Source organism: Paramacrobiotus metropolitanus, unplaced genomic scaffold (assembly GCF_019649055.1).
Source record: "Paramacrobiotus metropolitanus isolate TYO unplaced genomic scaffold, Prichtersi_v1.0 Parri_scaffold0000230, whole genome shotgun sequence".
Lineage (NCBI taxonomy): Eukaryota > Metazoa > Tardigrada > Eutardigrada > Parachela > Macrobiotidae > Paramacrobiotus > Paramacrobiotus metropolitanus.
Genome location: NW_026570450.1, coordinates 32,299 through 56,479, shown reverse-complemented (window position 1 = coordinate 56,479; position 24,181 = coordinate 32,299). Strand labels below are relative to the sequence as shown.

Genomic DNA, 24,181 nt, shown 5'->3' with positions numbered 1-24,181 from the left:
GACTTGTGGGAACTGTATTTTTAGATAAAGAAGTGCCGTTATAAATATGCCAAATCGTTTCGGATGTCCGAGGAGGGATTAACGTGAGTCCCACTACAAAGAAAACTATAAACAGCGTGATGTATCGATATGGATTTGATCCAAGACTCCGAATAGTAGTAATAATGATATTACTAATAATAATAATTATTGTTATTATTATTGCGGCACAAGAGCAGACCACCCCGAAGGGACTTCAAGTCTGGTCGAAATACTAATAATGATATTACAATAAAGTCATAGGATGTTTTGGGCGTTTCTTGTGGTATACGGGCGCACAATGAACATAAAAGCGTACAGCACAGAAAATGTATCTAATAAATAACGAAGATACTGATTACTGTAGTATGTGCGTGCGCCATTGTCATGCACTGTGAGCAGCAGTTGTATACCTGGATCGGTAAAACATTCTGGTTACTTGCATGACTAAAAAAAGTTATGATCATGCAGACGTGACATACTGATGCGTACAATTGAAATGAACATCTGTAGTCGGCAGGAAGGTGGGTAATCAATGAAATCGCATCCATCTTTCAGCCGAAGCCCGACAGAAAGAGAAAGGTAGATTAGGTTCGGTAGTGATACACAACCACCATCCACTTTTCTGTCTGTTACAAGTGTTTACCGCTCACACTTTGCATTATCCGTGTGTGTGTGTGTGTGTGTGTGACTGCTGCACTGCTGCCAGTGTATCTGTTATATCATAATATATGGTGTCGGTCTACGCTAAAATTCTTTATTGTTGATAGCCGCAATCCAGCTGCGGGAGTTACGAATAATTTTAAGAACTTTGCAACGGCTGAATATTTGGTCAAGCTTTTTCTACCCAAGCCAGCGTTAAAGTAAGTTTGGAAAAAAAACATTTTCTTTAGCGGGCTATTTAAACGCACGCTAAAAAATTTCCACGCGACCGAGGAAAAGTATGGCATTGGTTGGATTGTGGCGGATGGCGAAGATGAACGGATGATCGGCAACAAATTCTTTCGGCGGCTCTTCTTGCATTGATGCTCCTTCCGGCATTTCAAAGGCACTGGCAGCTGCGGCTTCTGTGCCTTGCTCATCAATTTCTGTCAAACAAAACAGGCAACAAAAACATTAATTATCCAAAATCGGTAAGTGACAACCGGCTTCGCTGTAGAATAAATTAAATAACTCGCTGTCAGTAACCGGTTTCTTTAAAACAGATGCACTCTTACCGACAAATGTTTTGTGCGAGGCAGCGCCAATCCACACTGGCTTTTGCGGAGTCATGTAAGAGAAATCAGCACTGTTTTTATCGAAAGCCTCCTTTACGCCGATCTTCTGCAAAAGCGTCTTTAGATTGAAACTCGTTTCCACTTTGAACTTGGGGATCTGCAGGGACACTCGCTCTTCTTTGGCTTTTTTCTTCAGTGTATTGAAAATACCGGCCGTTAATTTCTTCTCCAGTGCGCGCAGTCCGTTTTTCTTATTGGGTAACAAGAAAAGCATGGCGCCGAGGTTATTCGTGTAGGTGTATTCAATGTATTTGGCATCCAGAGTAGAATCTTCAGCATACGCCAGCGAGTATAGAAAATTCTGCATCATGTTCACCTTGGTCTTCTGTCCGTTAAGCAGTGTGAAATCCATCTTTACGGTAAGACTGGGATCAAATTTCGCCCAGGATTCCCAGCTGGCTTTAAAGTACAGGGCGTTGACCAGTATCGCAATGGCATCCGCTGAGACAGAAGGCAGTAGATCTTTAATGCGCCCGTTAGTCTTGTCAGACACCCACGTGTTAATTTCTCCCCGGGCTTTCTCGGCGCCGGTTCGGAAGTCCTTGAACTGTGCCTCGGATTTCAGTTTGGAGACACCGGCATCTTTAAATTTGTTGACGAACGGCGAACCTTTTTGCAAAAATATTCCATTAGCCAAGTTGATAACGAAGGGACCCCCATCGGTTTTAACCGAGGTTAAGTTGGCCATGGACGTGGAGAAGGCGGAGAGTACGGAGTCGGTATTGCTGCTGAAATACTGGTCGAAATGGAAGCTTTTTTCCAGATTGGATTTAGTGGATCCGGATGAGCCGATGTACATCAGCGCACTGGCGTACAGGATGGAGAGAGGGGACACTGCCAGATTTCCATCAGGTTTCAGGGCGGTGGCCGCGCTGTACAGCTGAGCTACGTTGTTGTCTAACAGCTGGTTGAATGCCAGGCTTGGTAGGTTGATCGATATACTGCGGCTTGCCATGTTGAACGATATACAGAGTACCACGCTGGCAGAGACGATGTTTCCATCTGGCCAATTTTACAACATGTTCATGCATATTATACCAGCAGACAGCAATAGAATATACAGGTGTTACATACCTTTCGGCGTCGAAACATGGTAATTTATTCGACTGCTGCCTCCATGAGTCAAATTGGATGTCTTGAGACATTATCAGCAGAAAGACTCTCGTAACTTTTAAAGCCTAATTAAAGGTACAAACCGGATAAACCAGACATCTCGTTACGTTGAGTCCCAACGGTTCGCAAGGGGTGATTTGCAGTACTGCAGCGCTATCTTTCTCCCTGACAGTCCACCAGCTTCAGCACTATCAACCACGTCTGTCACCTTTCCTGCCTGCGAAAGTCTTTTTTCGCCTTGATTTTTTTGCGTTTCCATTTTATCTGCTTATTCATCGCAACATCCGCTTTCTCCTCTCTTAGCCGGTTTATCGATCGAGTAATTGACATGTCGGCTCATGACTGATTTTCGTGGTTAGAATTTGATAGATTTTGATGTTGTGACCTTGTCTGCACTGGCATCTTTCTTGTCGGAGTCTCGTAGACTTTGATATGCGAGGTCTTGCCTTGTCTGGATACGAGTGTGGTCCTTGCCTTGTGTGGTGTGGTCCTTGCCTTGTGTGGTCCTTGCCATGTGTGTGGTCCTCGTACCATCAGGAACAACTGCTGGTTCAGAATAATCAGGGACCTCTCGCAAACAGATATATACAAGATGTAGTATAATGTATAAGATATGTATAAGATGTAGTATATCATTAAATTTCTATCATTTTAAGTATTATTACGCGAATGCACTTTTTGTTACACTGATGGCTTTTGCCCAATAAATTACTTTCAGATGTAGTTGGTAGAACGGTTATAGTTGATTGTAAGGATATAATTGTAAAATAAGTGCGCAAATCTTCTGTACCTCTCGAGGTTGTTTCACGTACCGGAAGTATAACGGCACCGAGTTACAGTATCTTTATTTCTCATACTGCAGAAACCTCATAAATGCAGCAAGCCGACAATAGGGGAGTAAAATTATCGATTACAAACGATGACGTTGAAAAATTACACAGAGACAACTTAATTTTTCAAATTACCAAAAGAAAGCGCCACTTCAAACACAACGTACACGTTGTGAGCACTGTAAAGGTCAGTTGCATGGCGCGTTAATGGAAAATTAACGCTTATCGAGCTCTCGGAAGTAAACCTTTGCCGCTTGAGGATACCGGGGCTTGTCGTCTACGCCGCGCAATGTCCGTACGGTGCACTGGCGACGAAAGGCAACCGCAGGTCGCTTGGCAAATCAACACAAACCGCACCGGACACCCCAAACGGAACGCAACCCCCAACCCGGAGCGGAAGAAAAAACGAATGAGGAAAATATTTTAATGTAGACCGGTTACTGCACAGACGACATCCGAATAAGCAATCTGGAAATATGACAAACATCAGACTTAATATAACGATAAACTGCATCACTCGACCAACGTCCGAGCATGCGGATTTGCTCTGCAGGAATTCCGGCAATGGCTGCTGTGGAGGCTGCACCAATTCTTATCTAGTGAGAAGAATACGCTTGGCCAAGACTTCGTTTCAATAATGAAGACAGATATTGACGCGTTAGAAATGATCCATCAGGGAAAAGGAATAAAGGAGACGTAGGAGTATGAACACGATCGCGAAAAGAAAGAAAAGTACGACAGTTAAGCACTGGGCAGGTTTCGTTGTGCAGGCTAGGAATGAGAACGGTGACAGGAGTCAGCTGAGAAGATTTCGAGATCTTTAAAAAAAATCCGGATGCAGCGATCAGAAAAAACTATGTCAGATCTTAGGAGAGTTGAACTGGAAACAACTGCTTGCTTTGGTGCACAAAATTCGGAAACTCGAAGAAAGCCATAGAAAGAAAGACATCAGGGCTGAGTGATCAGGCAGCGCGAAGCATAGCAATAGTGTGCGGAGGAACAGGCAAAGAAGAAATATAGCGCAGTAGAAGAGTTAGCTTGTCCAGAGTAATTCCGTCTCGTTTACGAATTGGTTGCCCACGGATTCTCATCCACCCGGAAAACATGAACGCCAAAAACGCTTGTCCGGAACGGGATCGCTATGTCCGTTTATTAAGTGATGGGCCACTACTGCAGAAAGGTAAACACGTGCAGTTGCACATGAAAGACCTTTCTGGTATAACCTTTCTGGTGGAACAGTCTTCGGGCTGTGTTAATGCCGTCGCCGCGGAACAAGTCCAATAAAACCGAAAGTGACACATTACACAGCGGTTCAATGGATGCGATGCAAGTCAGCAAAAAATCTAGGAATTTCCAGTGTTTCAAAGGTGCAAAGTCGTTTTTCCGGACCACCAGGTCATTGCAGCCATAGAGTTGCAAGTGGAAAAGATTCGATAAGGGTAGAGCACCAATACGAGATGTACTTGACTCATCTCTGCATTGCCTAAAATACAATTCAATGATTTGCTTCTTAATGGGATCGACCGCTTCAGGACACAGTTTGTATGCACTGAAAACATTTCACTGTGGGACACTCTGGCAGTGAGTATGACTGCACAGTTTGGGTTTGCACGCGAAATACTTGTGGTTGTGTTCAAAACTACTGCAAACGTATTGTAGGTTATTCGAGGTAGATCTTCATTTATACGTACAAAGAACTATAAAGTTTTAAGGTCAAATCAAAGTATTGGTATGATTAAATTTTAATCTTTAAAAAATTCAGCCACGCTTTAATAAATAGCTTACGCTTTACCTGGTCAGCTGTAGTCGAACTGCACTCCAACAAATTAACAGTAGCATTGACTTTGGTCAGCATTTCATGGGAATCGCTTCACATCTTCATCCTTTCCCAGAACCGGTTTTTCGGTAATTTGTGGCATTCTGCTTCACTTACGGACTGCCCGTCGAATACAGGGTAATCACTTTGAGCTACAAAAATTCCAACCGGAGGTTATTTCCGAAATTTCGTGAGACATGCGCGGTCAAACCTACATTACTGTCCAATTCCATCACTAACCAACAGCGAAATTCCACAAGCCGTGCAACCCGACTAGCAAACTTAGCAATCGCATCGGGTTTCTGCTTTTCATTATATTAATGCAAGGCGATGTGCTGGCTTTCGGGTACAAACTGGATAAGCCATTTCTACACTTTCAGCAAAAGATCACAACGACAGATCTTTGTTAGCTTGCTGCTGATACTTTTGCCGAAGACACTTTGCGCGGCGCTTATCAATATACCGTATCTGACACGAACTTTTTGGAGAAATAACGACCAGAGATACCCGTATTAGTAAATTATTGAATTTAAAGAACGTTATTGGCTGCTTGTATGCTCTGGTTTTAAAATCTACTCTTGTTTTAAAATCTTTTAAAATATACGATAAACCTTTAATAAAGTATCAGGGTACGAGTACAAACTATGCACCAGAACAAAAAAATATTGCTTTCATTAATATTCCTGGAACTAATTTCCGGTATCCCTCACACCTGCTGGCTTTCCTCACCTTTAGTGGGCAAATCAGCAGGATGCAGAATTTCTGATCGTCACATATATCTGTTATGTCACACAACAAAACCAGGATGTTTTTGTAATTGAACATTTATTACAATAATAACAGAATCACAGCAGGGCTGCCAAGAAAAACAACATCGGAAACTAATCATTCCCGATCAGCCAATCTAAAAGCTAGAAAAACGTCCTCGTTGTCTCGCATCTCATTTAATGTTCCGAGGACATACACAGCACTTCCGCGTTGCATCTCAATGCTGATTCTCTGACGCAGAAACTCTCCCGACCGAGGGTTTCCCCTACATTCGCAAATCTTTCTTGACAGATCTTTGAAAAATTTCTTTGGTAGCGGTGCAAAGGTTCCCGTAGTTTCAAAAGCCAGTGGTTGTACTACGTCGCGATCCGCGAGTCTATCGTACTTCCGTAACTTCTGATTCTCTCTTACTTCCGCTGCACTTCCTGGAACACTTGACGTTGCCTATGTAGGTTTGGGCGAAGGTATCGGCAACAGTGTCATCCCATACCAACGGTTTCTCATTGCGCCAGGGAAAAGCAGTAACTCCGTCCGGCCTCTTCCCATCTCCTCTATCCAGTCCCGACGGCTCAAGCGTCGACGGCACTCTAGCGGAATTCAGGGCTCTTTTTGTTGCAGCGTTCAACACAGCATGAGTACCGTGTCTTCCCTTTGCCAGCTTACACACCAGGCCGTGGTGACCGAGACTATCCAGTATCTACTGCGGATCCGCAGCGACAAACGTGCGGTTGGCATACGGGTGCTCCCAATCGTCAAACTACTACTATGCGTAAATGGGCGTCTGTAGCCGGCAGGAAGGTTGACGGGTTGATGGTTGACGTTCAATGAAGGTCATCAACCTTTCTGCCAGACCTCGTCAACCTTTCTCTAAAGGTCATCAACCTTTCTGCCAGACCTCGTCAACCTTTCTCTAAAGGTCATCAACCTTTCTGCCAGACCTCGTCAACCTTTCTGCCTTTCTGCCAGACCCCGTCATCAACCTTTCTGCCAGACCCCGCCTCGAACTGACGATAACAGTGATGTCTGCGGAACAAATGACAGCATTCTTTGATCGAAGTACTGCACCATTGATCACTGATATCATTAGTTTGGTTCTTGCATCAGAAAAACCATTCCGCTTGTTTAATCAAACATACAAGCAGCAGGCTTAATGTGTAAGCAAATATTTATCATTCATACAGCCGAGAGTACACGAGACAGTCATATTCAGTGGTGTTACTCACAATGAAACAACAAAAGGAGTACAATGGCCTCATACTCATCAATGGATGCCGCCAGTAGATTAGTGGATGACCTTTAAAAAAAGGTTGATGACCTTTCAAAAAGGTTGATGCCCTTTACGGAAAGGTTGCTGACCTTGGCGGAATGGTTGATTGCCTTTGCAGAAAAGTAGATTACCTTCATTGAACGTCCTTAACCCGCACTAATGATAGGTGACTTACAATCAAATCGCATCCACCAATCTGCCGGAGCGCGTCTGTCTGTTTGCCGTATTATTGCCGGCTTTAACTGATCGAACAATGACGCCATTGTGTGCATTCAGGCCCATTGTGAGATCAATGCATGCCGTCACTGCTCTAGCAGAGAGGTGGACGTAGATATGTCTATTGTTCTACTTGTACAGTTTCTATACCATATTAGTCGTTTTTCTATATCCAAATTGAATTGTGCACATTTCGGGAATTTAAATTGAAAGTTAACCATTGCGTTGTGCGAGAAAACAAAATATTTACTAAAAACTAATTAGTCAGCTGAGTAGGTGCATGGCAAGCCGAAATAATTTGTTTCTAGTAAATAATTTGCTCTTCGTACATCTCAAGTACCTAGTAAACGTTCCGTTTAAATATCCGAAATAAATAATTCATTCGGGATATGAGAAAGCGACTACCCTAGGTATTATAATTATAAGCTGTACAGGCAGAGCGATAGATTGACATGTCTGCGTCTACTTTTCTGCCGAAGAAGTGGCGGCAAGCACTCATCTCACAATGGGCCAGAATGCAAACAATGGCATCGTTGTTGGATCAGTTGAAACCAACAATGATTTGGCAGAAAAGGTGAACGCGCTTGGGCTGATTCGTGGATGAGTCGTCCAACATTCTGCCTGGCTTCAGCAGGAAGGTGGATGCGATTTCATTGTCTGCCCACCATTCTTCAATCTACCTTCCTCTCGGTTACAAAAGTCAACCATCAACCCGTCCACTTTCCTGCCGGATACTGGTGCGGTAATCAGCTACGACGCCAGGATGATACTTGGTAGCCTTACCCTTATATCCATTTTGCATATTAAGCAAACGAAACAACAGTTTGTCGAAATGAAATACCGAAATAATAATTTTTTTATAACGCAGTAACAATAAACGTTTAGCCAAAACGTGCTGTGTTTTTAGCAAAACATGTGCACGACTTCTGTTAAAAGACGAAGCCTTCAGCAGAAAGGTTGACGACCTTTAGAGAAAGATTGATGCCCTTCAGCAGAAAGGTTAACAACCTTTAGAGAAACGATGATGAGCTCTGGCAGAAAGGTTGATGACCATTAGAGAAAGGTTGCTGTGCTCGGGCAAAAAGGATGATGACCTTTAGAGAAAGGTTGACGAGGTCTGGCAGAAAGGTTGATGACCTTTAGGGAAAGGTTGACGAGGTCTGGCAGAAAGGTTGATGACCTTCATTGAACGTCAACCATCAACCCGTCAACCTTCCTGCCGGCTACACGCGCGTTTCGGCCCAAACGAATAAACCGCTTATGCAGAACCAGGATCAGCAAAAGGTTAGATCGAATGCATGACTTTAACAGAATCGACGGAGCCTTCTTACTTGCACTTCAACTTATTACCGATGCTGTCTGCAAAACGTTGACTGTGAACAGTGTACGGTGCTGATATGTGACCTGTTAAACTGCAGGAGTCCGTGGTGATTTTTGCACTTATCAAAAATTTTGGCGCCAAATACCCTTGTTTCTCTTGCTGTGTAAATCTAAATCTCCTGTATAGGTTTGGCTAATACTACTGATGTAACCACTCCTTCAATGGTAATAAATTATGGCATAGGAAAATCACAGAGTATTACGGTAGATTTTTCTAACCAGCATAAGGAAGAACCACATCTAAAATACCGCTAAAGGCCGTCGCAAGAACAGGTTATTTGCATGCGGCGTTAACAGAAAACTTGAGAGCGTTGTTATAGTAGTAGTCTTCATTTGCGTGAACAATGTCGGCGAGGCGCAGTCAACAGCGTAAAATGCTGTCGACCTGAACACGCGTTTACTCAGGTGGTTGGCGATAATGCACAGTTCGCCTTCGTCCCTATCGTTAAGCAGATGCGATGCGGATTGGTATCCAACCAGCTGCGCAGCCAGGCGTAGTCGCAGTCACAATGGATTTTGCGGATTGCCGCTATCTCCGCCTTCGATTCGGGTGTATCTTTTACACTTGGCGGATACCATGCAAGTCGATCCTCCAGTAAGAGCGATTTCAGATTAGGGATGGTTGTAAACGTATTCGGCTCGATGGATGCGAGGGATGTCAGGAAGAAATCCAGGAATTTAATATGTTTAAAAGTCGCGAAGTCGTTCTTCGCACCTTTTTCAACTGCAACAATCAAGTTGTTGCAGTTGAAAATTTTTAGAGCCAAAAGATTCGACAAGGATAGTGCGCCAAAAATCTGCTTGAATTGTTATTGCTTCCGGAAAATAACGGCTTTTGATCAGTGACATTTACATTTTAAAACTGTTTAACCAGCTTCAGACTTTCAGTGTATGTAGTGAAAATATCATAGTGTTTCACTCACTATTTGCGTGCGGCATTGTCATGCACTGTGGGTAGCAGTCGTATGCTTGGATCGGTAAAACCGTAGTCTAGCTGATTTTGATCGGCGAAGGCTTTAACATATGCGCGGCTGGACCTCTCTACTCTGTATCTTGTCTGTTCAGATAGAGTCGGCTAGACTACGGTAAAACATTCTGGTTAGTTACTTGCATGACTAAAAAAAGTTATGATCATTCAGACGAGACATACTTATAATGCGCACAATAGAAATGAACATCTGTAGTCGGCAGGACGGTGGATAATCAATGAAATCGCATCCATCTTTCAGCCGAAGCCCTACAGAAAGAGAAAGGTAGATGAGGTTCGGCAGTGATACACAACTGCATATGGCGAGCGGCTGGGGTAAAAAGGCAGTTACTTTCATTTTGATCGTTCTGTTCGAGACTTCACCTTCTTCACTGTTCTTCATTTTTTCTTCACTTTACTTTCACTTTCTTCACTTACTTTACTTGCTTTATTTGTTTTACTTGTTTTACTTGCTTTACTTACTTTACTTACTTTACTTACTTGACTTACTTGACTTACTTTACTTATTTCATTTGTTTCACTTACTTCATTAGAAATAACGATCCGTACTTACCCAGCCGTATTTTTTGCATACCTTTATGATAATAGTAACTAGTTTTGCGAATGGACAGCCGACAGAATGTAACTGCTATTTTCAACAAGTAAAGTACAATAGGTACCGGTACAGTATTTCAAGGATTAAAGGCCTGCTTCGGCAAGGTCGGGCACTTTTGGAAATAAATTATAAAATACATATGTCATTTTCTTTTTCTTACTTTTCCATTGTATGAACTTTTTCTCGCGGATATATAAATACGAGTACTATAATAGTTGCGTTTTGATGTGCCAGTATCGAGTTAAGCGGTGTTCATTGGAAGGGGGTAGCGGTCATTTAATAACGATTTGATAACGATATCCATAAAAAATCCAGCAGCAGATGTTTTAGTGCAAACTTTTTCAAAGCTATTAACAGACCCCGAGGTATTGTTACTGGCTAATAAAAGAATTTTATGCTATCAGTGTTCGTGATGACTTCAAAACAAGAGCAGCCTCCCATAGACCTGTATGTTAAAAGGCGTCTTCCAAAGAATGGAAGTAATCTCTCTGGGGGAAAAAGTTGGTGTTTAAAAAAAGTTCAGAAGAGATTATTAGTAAATTACGATATTACTTGTTTTCAACTGTCCAGAATTTACGAGTATAAACTGTTAACGACTGAACACGATTACCGGTACTTATGTCTCAGCAAGCAGTGCAGAGTTTTGAAGCCGGCATGTACGTAAGTAGGAAGCGTATATTTTCAAGAAAAAATTTGCAAAGCGGCCTGACATTTTACTAATAAAGGATTACAATAATAAAAAAAATATTAAACAAGGTATACGGGGATGAAAATGGGTGCCTATAAATTTTTTTTAACTTTAATAAATATCGTAGACTGTAAAGTAATTGTGCCGACTGCCGAGCCATCGGGAGAAAAGCACGTCTCAAAGATTTCGGATTGTCATCATGACATCAGGTATATTATCCAAGAAACGGACACTGAGATCTGTTCCTTCGTCGACTTCTTCCATGCCGAGAATAAAATGGTGTGAGGAATATAAATTTGCAAATTTTCAGATGTTATTGTTGCGTTATTGCGACGTACTGTTAAGTGTTGCACTTTTGCAAAATGTTTACTGCTGCTTGTTACTGCATTAACCAAGGTTTCTGTAATTGATTCTGAGCAACTCACTTTGCTTTAGTTAGGTATCGCACAGGAGCAATACGTAAGAAAGAGAAGCAGCGAAAAACTTAAAGAAATGAAGAAATTTGCTAACTGAAATAAGTGAAGCGACGAAAGTGAAGAATGTGATGAAAGCGAAGCAAGTGAAGAAAGTAAAGAAAGTGAAGGAAGTGAAAATGAAAAAAGCGAAGAAAATGAAGAAAGAAAGGTGAAGAAAGTGAAGTTTCGAATAAAACGATCAAAATGAAGGTGACTGTCTTTTTACCCCAGCCGCTCGCCATAACTGCACACCATCCCGCATTCTGCATCTCTGCCGAACGTCATCTATCTTTCTGCCGGATTTTGGCAGCATGGTGGTCCTTATTATTGGTGGATGCGATTTCACGGGACACCCACCATCCACTTTTCTGTCTCTTACAAATGTTTACTGCTCACACTTTGCATTATCCGTGTGTCTGATGACCGTGTTATCAGTTATGCTGGATACGATTTACTGCTGCCAGTGTATCTTTTATATCACAATTATTATATGGTGTCGGTCTACGCTAAGATTCTTTATTGCTGATGGCCGCAATCCAGCTGAGGGAGTTACGAATAATTTTAAGGACTTTTCAACGGCTGAATATTTGATCAAGCTTTTTTGCTACCCAAGCCAGCGTTAAAGAAAGTTTGGAAAAAAACAATTTGTTTAGCGGGCTATTCAAACGCACGCTAAAATGTTTCCACGCGACCGAGGAAAAGTATGGCATTGGTTGGATTGTGGCGGATGGCGAAGATGAACGGATGATCGGCAATAAATTCTTTCGGTGGTTCTTCTTGCAATGATGCTCCGGCCATCATTTCGAAAGCACTGGCCGCCGCGGCTTCCGTGCCTTGCTCATCAATTTCTGTCAAACAAAACAGACATACATTAATTATTTCCAGAATTAAGTAAGCAACAACCGGCTTCTCTGTAGAATAAATTAAATAACTTGCTGTCAGTAACCGGTTTCTTTAAAACAGATGCACTCTTACCGACAAATGTTTTGTGCGAGGCAGTGCCAATCCACACCGGCTTTTGCGGAGTCATGTTGGAGAAATCAGCGCTGTTTTGATCAAAAGCCTCCTTTACGCCGATCTTCTGCAAAAGCATCTTCAGATCGAAACTCGTTTCCACTTTGAACTTGGGGATCTGCAGGGACACTCGCTCTTCTTTAGCTTTTTTCTTCAGAGTATTGAAAATGCCGGCCGTTAGTTTTTTTTCCAGTGCGCGCACTCCGTTTTTCTTATTGGGTAACAAGAAAAGCATGGCGCCGAGGTTATTCGTGTAGGTGTACTCAATATATTTGGCATCTAAAGCAGAATCTTCAGCATACGCAAGCGAGTATTGAAAACTCTGCATCATGTCCACCTTGGTCTTCTGTCCGTTAAGCAGCGTGAAGTCCTTCTTTTCGGTGAGATTGGGATCAAATTTCGCCCAGGATTCCCAGCTGCCCTTGAAGTACAGGGCGTTGACCAGTATCGCAATGGTATCCGCTGAGACAGCAGGCAACAGATCTTTAATGCGCCCGTTTGTCTTGTCTGACACCCACGTGTTAATTTCTCCTCGGGCTTTCTCGGCGCCGGTTCGGAAATCCTTGAACTGAGCTTCGGATTTCAATTTGGAAACAGCGGCATCTTTGAATTTGCTGACAAACGGCGCGCCTTTTTGCAAAAATATACCGTTAGCCAAATTGATAACGAAGGGATCACCATCAGTTTTGACCGAGGTAAAGTTGGCCATGGATGTGGAGAAGGCGGAGAGCACGGAGTCGGCATTGCTGCTGAAATACTGGTCGAAATGGAAGCTCTTGTCCAAATTGGATTTAGTGGATCCGGATGAGCCAATGTACATCAGCGCGCTCGCATACAGAATGGACAGAGGGGACAACGCCAGATTTCCATCAGGTTTCAGGGCGGTGGCCGCGCTGTACAGCTGGGCAACGTTGGTGTCTAACAGCTGGTTAAACGCCAGACTTGGCAGGTTCACCGATATACTGCGGCTTGCCATGTTGAACGATATGCCACTTTGGTAGAGACGGTGTTTCCATCTGGCCAATTTTACAACATGTTTTTACATATTATACCAGCAGACAGCAGTCGGATATACAGTACATACCTTTCGGCGTCGAAACGAGATAGTTTATTAATTTAATTCGACTGTTGCCCCCATGAGTCATAAACTGGATGTCTGGGGACATTATCAGCAGAAAGAATCTCGTAACGTTTAAAGCTTAACAGAAGGTACAAACAGGATTTTGATAAACCTGCTGCAAAAGACATCTCGTTACGTGTATTTTGATTAAAGAGATAGAGTTCTGGCTAGCTGCCGAAACTGATCGCTACTGCATGATAAATCCAGCTAACAGCTGCCTTACACACTCCAAGATTAATTTTGTACAAATTCATTTGTACAAAATCTTGATTTAATAATCACCCATTTTAAAATGCAGTTGTCATGAGTATGTATGACTGGTAGAAGTACAGTTTGTATGGACAGTCATATCGTGATATGGCCGGAAGGGATCAGTGTGTATGAATCATTTCATTGCCTTATCGATTGGTATAAGTACATTGTGGACAGACAACAGACAGCAATAATCGGAGTACATATGTAAGGGACTAAGGGTGCTGAGATTGTCCTATGAGAAACCACAGGAAGAAGACCAAGGAAGTGGCCAGAAAGTGTCCGTGTTAAGTGGACTTTAATCCCTAAAAAGTGGTCGATAAAAACTTGTCCAATGTTTTGTCTACGAGTACATATTATTTTAGAGGCGTGTCATTTGTGTGTTTTGTAAAATGCATGGAAGATCACTGTTGAGTGTGATGGAAGAAGAGCAAATGTGAAGAGAGTTAGTTATCGCCTTTTAGCTGTTGGATAGTGGAATATTTTCTATGGAAGGTTTTCTACAGTCTGATAGTAGTTCAGTGGTTCAGTGACTGTGTTTTGGTTAGCTAATAAAGGTCAACGTGGTCAGGTCGATTGGGTTAGCGTCGCATCTGAGTTAGCAATTAGTAAAGGCCATTCACCACCATAAACCATCAGTAGTTTACACTATTGACACAGTCTCGTGAAATTTTTTACGAACGTATTCTCGGACAGAGAGCGAGCGCGGTAGTTGTTCCAGATTTTTTCAAATGTGCAAGCAGGGTTCAAAGTGGCGTGGCCTTTCAGGTGTAAGTGATTACCTAAAAATTGATGATACACTTTTGTCTGGTTTTGTCTTACCCGGCAAAACCACTTATAATCATAATCCTATATTTGTTTGTATAAATAATAATGATATTACCGATACATTAATTAGTCTTTACGTAATACGCCAGTACAGAGTTTCGCAGTGGTTAATTTATGTATTTAAGCCACCTCCCTGTTTTCTAAATAATTTTAATATCTTTTCTCTTGCAGTCGAAGTTTCTGCATGGACAGGATTAACAGTCTTTACGAAAAGCCGGTACAGGTGCCATTAATTTTACTGTTAAGCGACCAATGAATGGCTAAAAGTACATTTTAATTATGATCACACACAAACTTAGGTAGCTTAACACACTACAGTCCTGAACAGCTGCCTAAACAATAACCACAAACAACGATTACTCGAGTCACGTTAACCACGGTGTTGACACAGAACCGGTACAGCATCTGCCTGGTCTCATATCCAGCCACACAACAAAACCGGCACCTGACCACTCAACACGTCGCATCAATAAAGAGCAAACAATCAGCGGCAGCAATCGCTTTAAGTCAACTTAATTATGAGTGTCCACTACAAGTGACGCCGTCTGCTGCATCAGCGCATCTTTGTCCAAACCTTGGAGGTCATTTACGCGGACAACAGCGATGCCGGGGGAAAAGACGGTGGTGGCTCGTTGTATATGTATAATTGTTGATTATTGCGGTGCGTAGGCTATTCGCTTATTAATACAGACAGCCGTTCGGACATAATTCCCATCAATGTTGATTACGTTATCGCCTAATACACCGACGCGCCGACCAAACGGACTAACAATCCCCCCACAATGGCGAATGTGGGCCGCGGGGTGTGAAGATACAGCAGTGCCTGCAGTGGTAACCGTCGGAGCTGGTTGGCATTTTATAAATTAGAGAGGCGAGAAGAGCGGGGATGGTTAGTGTGCGACTAAGCGGACTAGTGTTCTGTTGGCATGTTAAGCCCACTGTCTGATACATTGTAGCGCCTTCTTTATCAGATAGCGGATTAATCGGTCTCCATCATGCGCTGTGGAATAGCCACATTGGCGTTGTTTATGGTGTCGTGGAATGCCGTGCATGCCAAGTATTCCTGGGCCGATCAACTTAAACGGGTCAGGAAAAATCCGGCGTTCTCTATAAAGAAGGTGGGCCGGAGTGGGAATCCTGGGGCCAAGCGGAATGCCTCGAGTAGCGCCCGGTTCTTCGAGGCAGCGGAGAGCGGATATCCGTTAAGGCAGTATGTTGTGCCGGTGTTCGTGTTGTTGGGTTCATGCTGGATGAGGATTAAGCTGATTTGTTTTGTAGCTACAGTTTATATCGACCGTCTTATCGACCGGCTTACCGACCGAGATATGCCAGGTACACACTGTAACATGTTAAGTTCGGAAGCTAATTTGCCAGTTTAACGTGCAGCATAAAGTATTTGTATCCAAGGCAGGAAAGCTAATGTTTGGCAATCATAATTTGCCGGCTAATTTTAAGATAATCTCTGCATAAGCAATAAACCTATCTTATATATTAATATCTGTTTACAAATCCGTCGCCTATCTACGGTATTTATGAATCTCCGTTTGAAGGTGGTCGATCCCGTATTCATAAGTTTTTATTCAATAGAAGCGGATTACTTGTTTCTGCTGTATAATATTTGTTCTGTGCGCTCGATTTTGCGTCTATGAAATACGTATTTGGTATGATAAGGGATTATGGGGGCTCCTGATTAGCAAATATCTCAAAATACTTGTTCAGTATACTGTTTCTATACGGTTGCCTTAACATTTTATACGAGTAGCTTTTTTTGTTGACTTTTTCATTTTCCTGATCGAGCAGTACAAATAGATTGACCGAACTTAAATGTCTCATGACAAAACTGTTTCACTAAAAACTTTGAATTATGTTAGGTACGAATATCGACCGGCTTACCGGCCAGTGACATACAACCGTCCCATCTACCGCTACGAGTCTCCGGGTTGCTACGGACACCCACCGGGAATGTACGGCAATCCCGGGTACAACTGCCGTGTCTTCCACATCTGCCAGGCCGATGGACGTTTCGATAAGATGGACTGTCCGGCCTCGCTCAAGTTCAACAACTATCTCCAAGTGTGCGATTGGCCAAATCAGGTATGTCCGCGACTCCGCATGTCAACAGGATTAATTTTGCGGTCCTGTGATTTAATTTGTTTGGTACAAAGATGCATGTACAGTTTATTGATAAAGGTGGATTCTTACTGCAATCCCGTGTATCCAAACCAAAACTTTTACGGAAACAGCTACAATTATAATTATGACAGCCCACGGTCGTATTATTACGATGCACCGCGAGATCACTACGATCAGGATTTGTACTATGCCGGAGCGGAGACGAAAGCGGTTAAAACGAAAGCGGTAAAGACGAAAGCCAAAGAGAAAGAAAAGGAGCCAAATGGAAAGAAAGAGAAGCAAAAGGATAATGTTAAAGGCGATTATAGTTCCGAACATTGACGAATGCTGGGATAATTTATGCACAAATGCAACGCCACCGGTTGTGAATACATACAGTATCAAGAAGGAATTGGGGAATGTTTAAATTTTGTATGGATATGGTTTGCAGTATGTAAAATACAAGATGGCCTATACAGTACAGCTGCTGTGGTACGCGTATTAAATCGTAACAGTTCGACTTCTTTAGTAACAAAATCATTTGCCGATGTATCTGCCTTCTATTATAAAAGCAATAAATCTTGTATCTAAATGCGCACTTCAAAAAAAACAAAAATATACATTATGTAAGTGACAAACTGACAATATATAAATATATACAAGTGAATGCAAATCTTATGTTTTGTATATAAGTGCTTTTACGAGGCATTATAGAAACAAATTGCAAGTATCTATGCGAGTTCTTTACACTACAGTAGTGCTGGAGTACTGGAAAACTGGGAGTAGTACAGTGAATTCCTTCTAGCTTTAATACAGTTCGGACAGTTGTAATTCCGGGCTGTTTTTGACAAAGATTAGAGTATTGTAAATGCAAGAAGTTTCTGCTGTAAACCGGTGAAACCATTTTACACATTTTTATACAGAATGTGCAGCATTAGATGTTTTGCTTTTATTAAAATGCTAACTACCTATGTAGGTAATTGAAACATCCAAGGGTACACATACTAGAAAGTAAGGCTTATGTTTGTAAATAGGCTTGCTGCTACTGGCTTAATATCGGTTTATAATGGGGTCATCGGCCCTTGTGCCGTAATAATTATAATACAAATAATGATATCTACACAAAGATTCTAAGAAAACAGAATTATATTAATTTCATCAGTCTGCAATTTAGTACTGCAGTTACTGTAAAAACTTACGACACCACTACCAGTACAAAAAACCTTTGTTGTTGGTATTGGTAGCGTTGTTCAAAACAATTTGGTAACGTTGTTCAAAACAATTACCCATTAAACTATTACATTATTATTGCCGGTGTTGCATCGTCTTGGCATATACCATCGTGTTTGTCCATTAAACTGGTTGTCGTTCTCTTGCTGAGACTTGCTCCAAAGGACATACTATTCTGCGTGGAAACCTTCTAATTTCATTGATGATCTCGCCTATGCTGCGATCCGTATCCAGATCCATTTCGTCCGTTTTTATTTCGAAATACCCCAGTGCTCTATGATCTATCCCCGGCCGATCCATGTAGAATGAATCAAACCGGGTCAGCTCCGAGCTGGGAGGAAGAATTCCTTGAACAAGCAGGGTTTTGTATTCTAGACTGCAGACAGGATGGAACTCGAGCCGCGCCGGCAACAGTGCAATCAGTTCGTCAACAGGGCGCACAAATAAGCAGCAAGCGACTTTTGAACAGGACACATGCTCCTTCCGAAGCCGTTTGACAAGACGCCAGCACTCATTCTGGCAAACAGCAGCTGTAATACCCTGCGTGTAAGCGTGGGCCTTAAATAACAACTGATATGGTATGTGCGCGTTCAATAGTTGCTCATTCGAGTACAGCGTAACTAAAAAATTGTACATATCCAAAGGGTCCAGCCTAAACTTCCAAGGTTCCTCCTCACCATTCTTTCTTAACTCCATAACTTTACTTCCCCGTGAGTGATCTATTTGCACATTTGCCAGCACCACACTTGCGTTATCAAACCGGTAGCTATCGTTAACGGTCGTTGTTAAATTTGCGCTTTTCAATTGTTGCAGGTGCCTATAATGACCTCGGCACAGTAGAAAGTCCTCATCGTCGGTAACCTGTACATCTCCAAGCATTTTCAAGATTTTACATATGCTGGAGTATGTAGAATTCGGGAGCAGTTGCACGCCTTCCTCATTGCTTCGCCGTTCAGGAAAATCAACATCATCCACATCTTGCCGTGTAAACGGCCTCATAAAAGGTATCTTACGCTGGATCTTACTTTGCTCTAGAGGATGATCATGGCAATAAGTCCATTCACACAACCAGCACGGCCGATACTGACAGAACTGAGCACGAAAACCTGCAGCACAAGAAATTCCCTCAAAACTGCGTCCATATGGGATCGCTGCATTGCAGATGGCAAACACAAGAACGCTAAAAACTTGTGTAATGGGAGAAAGCCACGCGAAGTTACCGAAGTACGGTATAAATAGAGACTTTCTCAAGCAAACTGAACTAATATTCGTAATTCGTTTAACCTTGTTTTATAGCCTGTTCATCACGTTAGTGCATCTGCTTGTTCCTGGAGTTTGGTAAAGAAGGGTCTACCCGTACTAATCCCATCTGAGGCTCGATACGGTCAACCACTGATTACTTAACATAACGTTAACTGCCTCCAGCGGACGGCCTTACGCACCTTTACAGAGTTCACAATTGTCGAAGTGACTCCACTGATCCATACGTTTCCAGCAGCACTCCATAAGTAGCAATAGCAGGGGCAGTGATATGAGGGTTATGGTATTAAATATCACCATAAAATAAAATTCACGATCCGAGTCTCTGTTCTGTTGCAGAGAAACCGTGTGGTCTTCAGCCACATCGGCCGATATGTGGACTGCACTGGTTTGATGGCCCCATCCTAATTTAAACAAAACAGCGTACACCACGAAATTGCACGCCTGCAAAATAAAGCCAGAAGAATGCCGAGGTTCGTCATAGTCGTGGCAATCGGGGTCACCAGAAAGTTGCCCACCACGTACAACCATTCGGCACAGAAGGCCATACCGTTCGCCATGACGTACGGTTCGCTGTCCTCATGAAACTCCTTTTTGTGCAACGCACACAAAACGGCCGCAATGACGATCATTTGAAACCCCGTCACATACACAAGTGCCGGCCAGTTGTACAACCACAACGCCACCACCAGGTTGTACCGGCACACGATGTAAATAAAATTTCTAAAGGCTCCGCTGTAGATATAGATATTTGGTTTCAGCATCGCAACCAGCTCCTTCCATTCGATATAATCCTTTTCGACGTAGATGCAGTTGTTGAATGCACAGATTCCCGGCAAATGGTTGACAGAGGGAAAATATTTGGAGATGGACAAGAACGAGAGGAATAGGACACCCCATTTCCAAACGGGCGGGGCCGTCTGAGTGGCCACCCAGATTGAAGCGCCTAATAATAACTGAATGACCAGCTGCGGTGCGGCTTCGAATTTAATTTCATCAAGCTGAGCTTTTTGCAGGAGAAGAAGCTGGAATTTAGGATCCTTTTTATAATTGTATGAATGTAGAAACTCCTCAGGGTTGTTTTTCTGGTTTTTCCATACGGTCCAAAACGTCCAACATCTACGTGAACAATTTATTGGCATCGAAGAGTAACACGAATAATTGAGTGAATACGGACTACTTCTTCATGCATAACTGTATAAGGCGCAGGTCTGTGTGTATAAGTAATTTGTACAAGTAATTTGTATATACACTGTACATGTACATGAAAGAATCAGTCAACGGTACGAGCGACTGCAAAATGCGAGAATAGCTAGTAGCTACAGTTGGTACATTATTGGCCAGGCAAGCATACAGTACAAGCTTCGACTAAACTAACTTGCCTGCTTATGACACTTAATGGGTATATTTCCCAAAAAGATTGGAAAAATGCTGCAGTCTGGCAGCTCTGTCCGCAAGCCTTGATACCACGGTTCACCGTTGCAGCTTCCGAAAACACCAGTACTTTTTCTTCATTCCTGATCAGTCGATCCGTAGTATTCCCCCAGTTCGTTCGGACATTCGGTGCGCTCCGCAAGCGTGCAAGAAGGAACGCGCGAACTAGCGATGCCAGAACCGGTAGACCGAGTACTGTGGAAATGAGAATCTGCCATTTAAATATTATTTTGTATGGATTGGCTTTCCACATATTGTAGATATCCCAACAGTCGGACAGCATGTCAAGTATCATCAGAAAAAATTGTGAAAATTCCGAAAGATACGATAACCGTAACAACTTTGGTTTCCGTGGGATTCTGTAGGCCAAGCAGCCAATGAGGAATCTTGCTGCAAATGGTACACAATAAATAATTTGAAATGCGCATTTTAAAAAAGCTGGCTAAACTTTCACGCTGTATTCATTTTCTTTTGAATCTGAAACCTTTTCTGCACTATAGCACGTACTAGCCGCTTCCTGCGTTCTTCCCTTACATCGTTTCTGGCGTTGCTGATACTTGTGTGAAATGTAATTTGCTTCAGGGCGCAATTATGTTGCCACAAGCCACAAGGTGTTGTTTTTACGGAAGTTTTTGCGGCAATTCAACTCATGCATTACGCGTTCGAGTACGTACGTGTACTTCTACAAAACCACACAGTTGTATGGTTTTTGGACTGCAGCTCATAGGTAAATTCACAGCAGCCATACTGATGCCGACATCTGCAATTTTCTGCGTACTGAACTCTACATGTCGTTCTGCCCTGCAGCTACTGTATATTATATACTGTAGTTCACCATGTTCGAGAGCCCATATTCACTGTACCTCCTCCAGTTTCAACATATTATTTGTACTTGTGGTATCGCGCTTAAACACAACACATAACTATGTAAAAGGGGGAATGGATTTTATTGCCAAAACATCCAGGGCGAGGTAACACGCCGAGCCGAAACACCCAAACCCCCAAGAGGGAAGAGCAGCTAGGAGGAGTTAACGCCACTGGCTATGAGAGTAGCGAAGTCGCGACGAAGGGCGTCTGTCCGTTGAATGTAAGTTTCAAAACACTGGCTTTTCCAATTCCCTTGTGCCTTTAGTGCATCGGAGGGAATGGCCAGCTCGGCGGCATATGTGGCGGCGCCACCGCGAAAACTGTGCGCGGAAAACTTCTTGGCGGGTATGGAGGCGGAGGATAGGGCAAGCCGTAGTAATTCATTGAACCTGCAACTGGAGAGGGGCATAACAATTTCGTCAACACAATAACTGAACAAAGCATCATCACCACTAGCTTTGCTTTTGGCCAGCATGTCCCTAATAGCACGGTAAGGGCACAAAGCGTGACCTTTTGCTAAGCGCGGTATCGGAACCGAAATACGCTCCGAAAGATGGCGGGCTGTTTTAAGTACATTCACAGAGAGCACAAGAGAACATGGGCGAAGCGTAACGTCAGAAACTTTTAAATGCATGCCGGTGTCATTAAAAAACAAATTTGAGCTGCGTAACATGCTGAAAAAGGCGACTAAACAGGCAGCCCAAAATGTTGTTCTGTATTTATTTGGAAGACAACCAACGTGGGAATTAATAGAGTACAAAGGCTCAAGCGTAATTGGTGCGCGTTTGTTTGGGTGTTTATAACGTGACCGTTGTACACCTGCTAACGCTTGCTTGATCAGAAAATTATTCAAGTCGGGCGAGACGAAGTTATTTATTTGGTGATAAGATGAGAGCGAAAACACGTAGTTAAGAATAGTATTATATTCAAGTGTGCGTGCAAGGTAAGCTATATAAAGGGCAACAGTATACTCCTCTGCTGGCAAGTTATTTAAAGAAAATTCGTCGCAAAATAAAATAAACCGCTTCCATTGGGACATTCTAGTGTTCCTGGTACTTGGCGCCATTGCACCATGGCGTAAATTCGTCAGCTCGCTTTCCAGTGCCTTTAACTGGGTAGCTGCAAAACGAACCGATCGGTAAGCGTGTCCCAGGAAATAAAAAATTAACATTTTCAAAAAGAATTTTACTAAAATTTACACTTTCTGTCAGGCGACTGAGGGCGTCTGCCACTACATTCTGTGCTCCCGCCGAGTGTACCGCAAACACACGGAAATTGAACTGTATACTGGCGAACAGTACCAGTTTAAGCCACTGCAAGGCAGGGGCGCTTTTTGTAGTTCCACGGTTTATAAAGGCCACTGTCTGCGTATTGTCAGATTTAACGATTACTTTACATCCCTGCAGCAGCGGCGCAAACACAACTAAACAAATACAAACAGCAATTAATTCTAAAAAGTTAATGTTTCGAACAAGCGCGCTGTGCAACTCAGGTGACGGCACCCAATTCTGTGTGAACCCCGGCGGCACACTCCGGGAGTCATCCCAAGTTCCTGCCAGCCAGGTTCCTTGTGTGCACCCACCAAATCCCGAAAACGAAGCATCTGTGGTTACGGTTTTAACTGTGCGCTCGCACGAAAAACGATGCATGCATAAACCATTCATGGTTGGCGCAAAAATTGTCCACCATTTTAGTTCATTGCGCAACTTATCTGTAATTCGCATTCGATCGGTTGGCTGCTTTAATACACAAACGCAGTCGATAAATATGCGGGAGAACGTACGCGCACCGTACAGTGCCCTTGCGGCAAATGCCGTTTTCCCCGCAAAACTTTGAATTTCACGTTTCGTAACTTTTTTCCGCTCACTGAGATTATGTGCAAGTGCGACAAGCTCATTAATTTTATCATCAGGCAACAGAAGACGCTGTCTGACTGAATCAATAACAACACCTAGAAAGGTGATGATTTGTGTCGGCCCTTGCACTTTTTCCCAGTTAACGAAGAAACCGAGTAAAATTAACAAATTAATGAGTTCTTGTTTTATGGCTTCACATTCTTCAAAAGTGTCGCCTTTAACAAGAAAGTCATCCAAATAAACAACCACTTTCCTCCCGCGCTTTTTCAAAATTCTAGCAATAGCAGTAGAGATCCTTTGAAAAATCGATGGTGCGTTAGAAAGGCCAAAACAGAGAAAACAATCAACATAATAAACATCTGGCGGTCTTCCGGCGAAGGACCATCAGAAACCTTGCAACTGCCTGTGCGGTGGATATACAGGAACTGACCTATATGCTGCTTTTATGTCCACTACCGCATAGTAGCAGTTAGGTGTGCTAAATTCCAAAACGTTATCAATAGATTCAAAGGCGAACGTCTCAGACTGAGTAAATGAATTCAGAGAACAATCAACTGGCCTGCTGCAATCAGTGATTGGCCTATATGAACTACTGCCCTTCTTGGGAACGGCGCCTATTGACTGAATGCGCAGAGGCTTCATGTCCTGTTCCATTATACGGCCCTGTTCTAACTCTTCGAGAAAGAGCTTATTCAGTTCCGCGTTGGCAACGGGATCTAGCGCACTGCGATAATTGGGACAGTCTACTGGCGAAACAAGAGACAAATCGGGCACCAACCTGAATCCGTAAGCAATGC

General features: G+C 42.9%; 3 protein-coding genes across 3 annotated transcripts; 1 reads left to right on the top strand and 2 right to left on the bottom strand.

Annotated features, from left to right (window-relative positions):
- Positions 1 to 776: 776 nt before the first annotated feature.
- LOC129601347 (serpin B9-like) lies at positions 777 to 2,385 on the bottom strand. Its single transcript, XM_055500144.1, has 3 exons — positions 2,370 to 2,385; positions 1,236 to 2,297; positions 777 to 1,106 (listed from the first exon to the last, which is right to left on the bottom strand). Exons 2-3 carry the CDS (start codon positions 2,248 to 2,250, stop codon positions 931 to 933), a joined length of 1,191 nt encoding a protein of 396 aa, XP_055356119.1. The 5' UTR covers positions 2,251 to 2,297; positions 2,370 to 2,385; the 3' UTR covers positions 777 to 930.
- A 9,526-nt stretch (positions 2,386 to 11,911) lies between these two features.
- On the bottom strand, positions 11,912 to 13,477 carry LOC129601341 (leukocyte elastase inhibitor-like). Its single transcript, XM_055500135.1, has 2 exons — positions 12,387 to 13,477; positions 11,912 to 12,259 (listed from the first exon to the last, which is right to left on the bottom strand). The coding sequence occupies exons 1-2, from the start codon at positions 13,399 to 13,401 to the stop codon at positions 12,084 to 12,086; spliced, it is 1,191 nt and encodes a 396-aa protein (XP_055356110.1). The 5' UTR covers positions 13,402 to 13,477; the 3' UTR covers positions 11,912 to 12,083.
- Positions 13,478 to 15,391: 1,914 nt separating this feature from the next.
- LOC129601350 (uncharacterized) lies at positions 15,392 to 17,299 on the top strand. Its single transcript, XM_055500147.1, has 4 exons — positions 15,392 to 15,835; positions 15,904 to 15,957; positions 16,497 to 16,719; positions 16,816 to 17,299. Exons 1-4 carry the CDS (start codon positions 15,621 to 15,623, stop codon positions 17,077 to 17,079), a joined length of 756 nt encoding a protein of 251 aa, XP_055356122.1. The 5' UTR covers positions 15,392 to 15,620; the 3' UTR covers positions 17,080 to 17,299.
- The last annotated feature ends 6,882 nt before the right edge of the window (positions 17,300 to 24,181 follow it).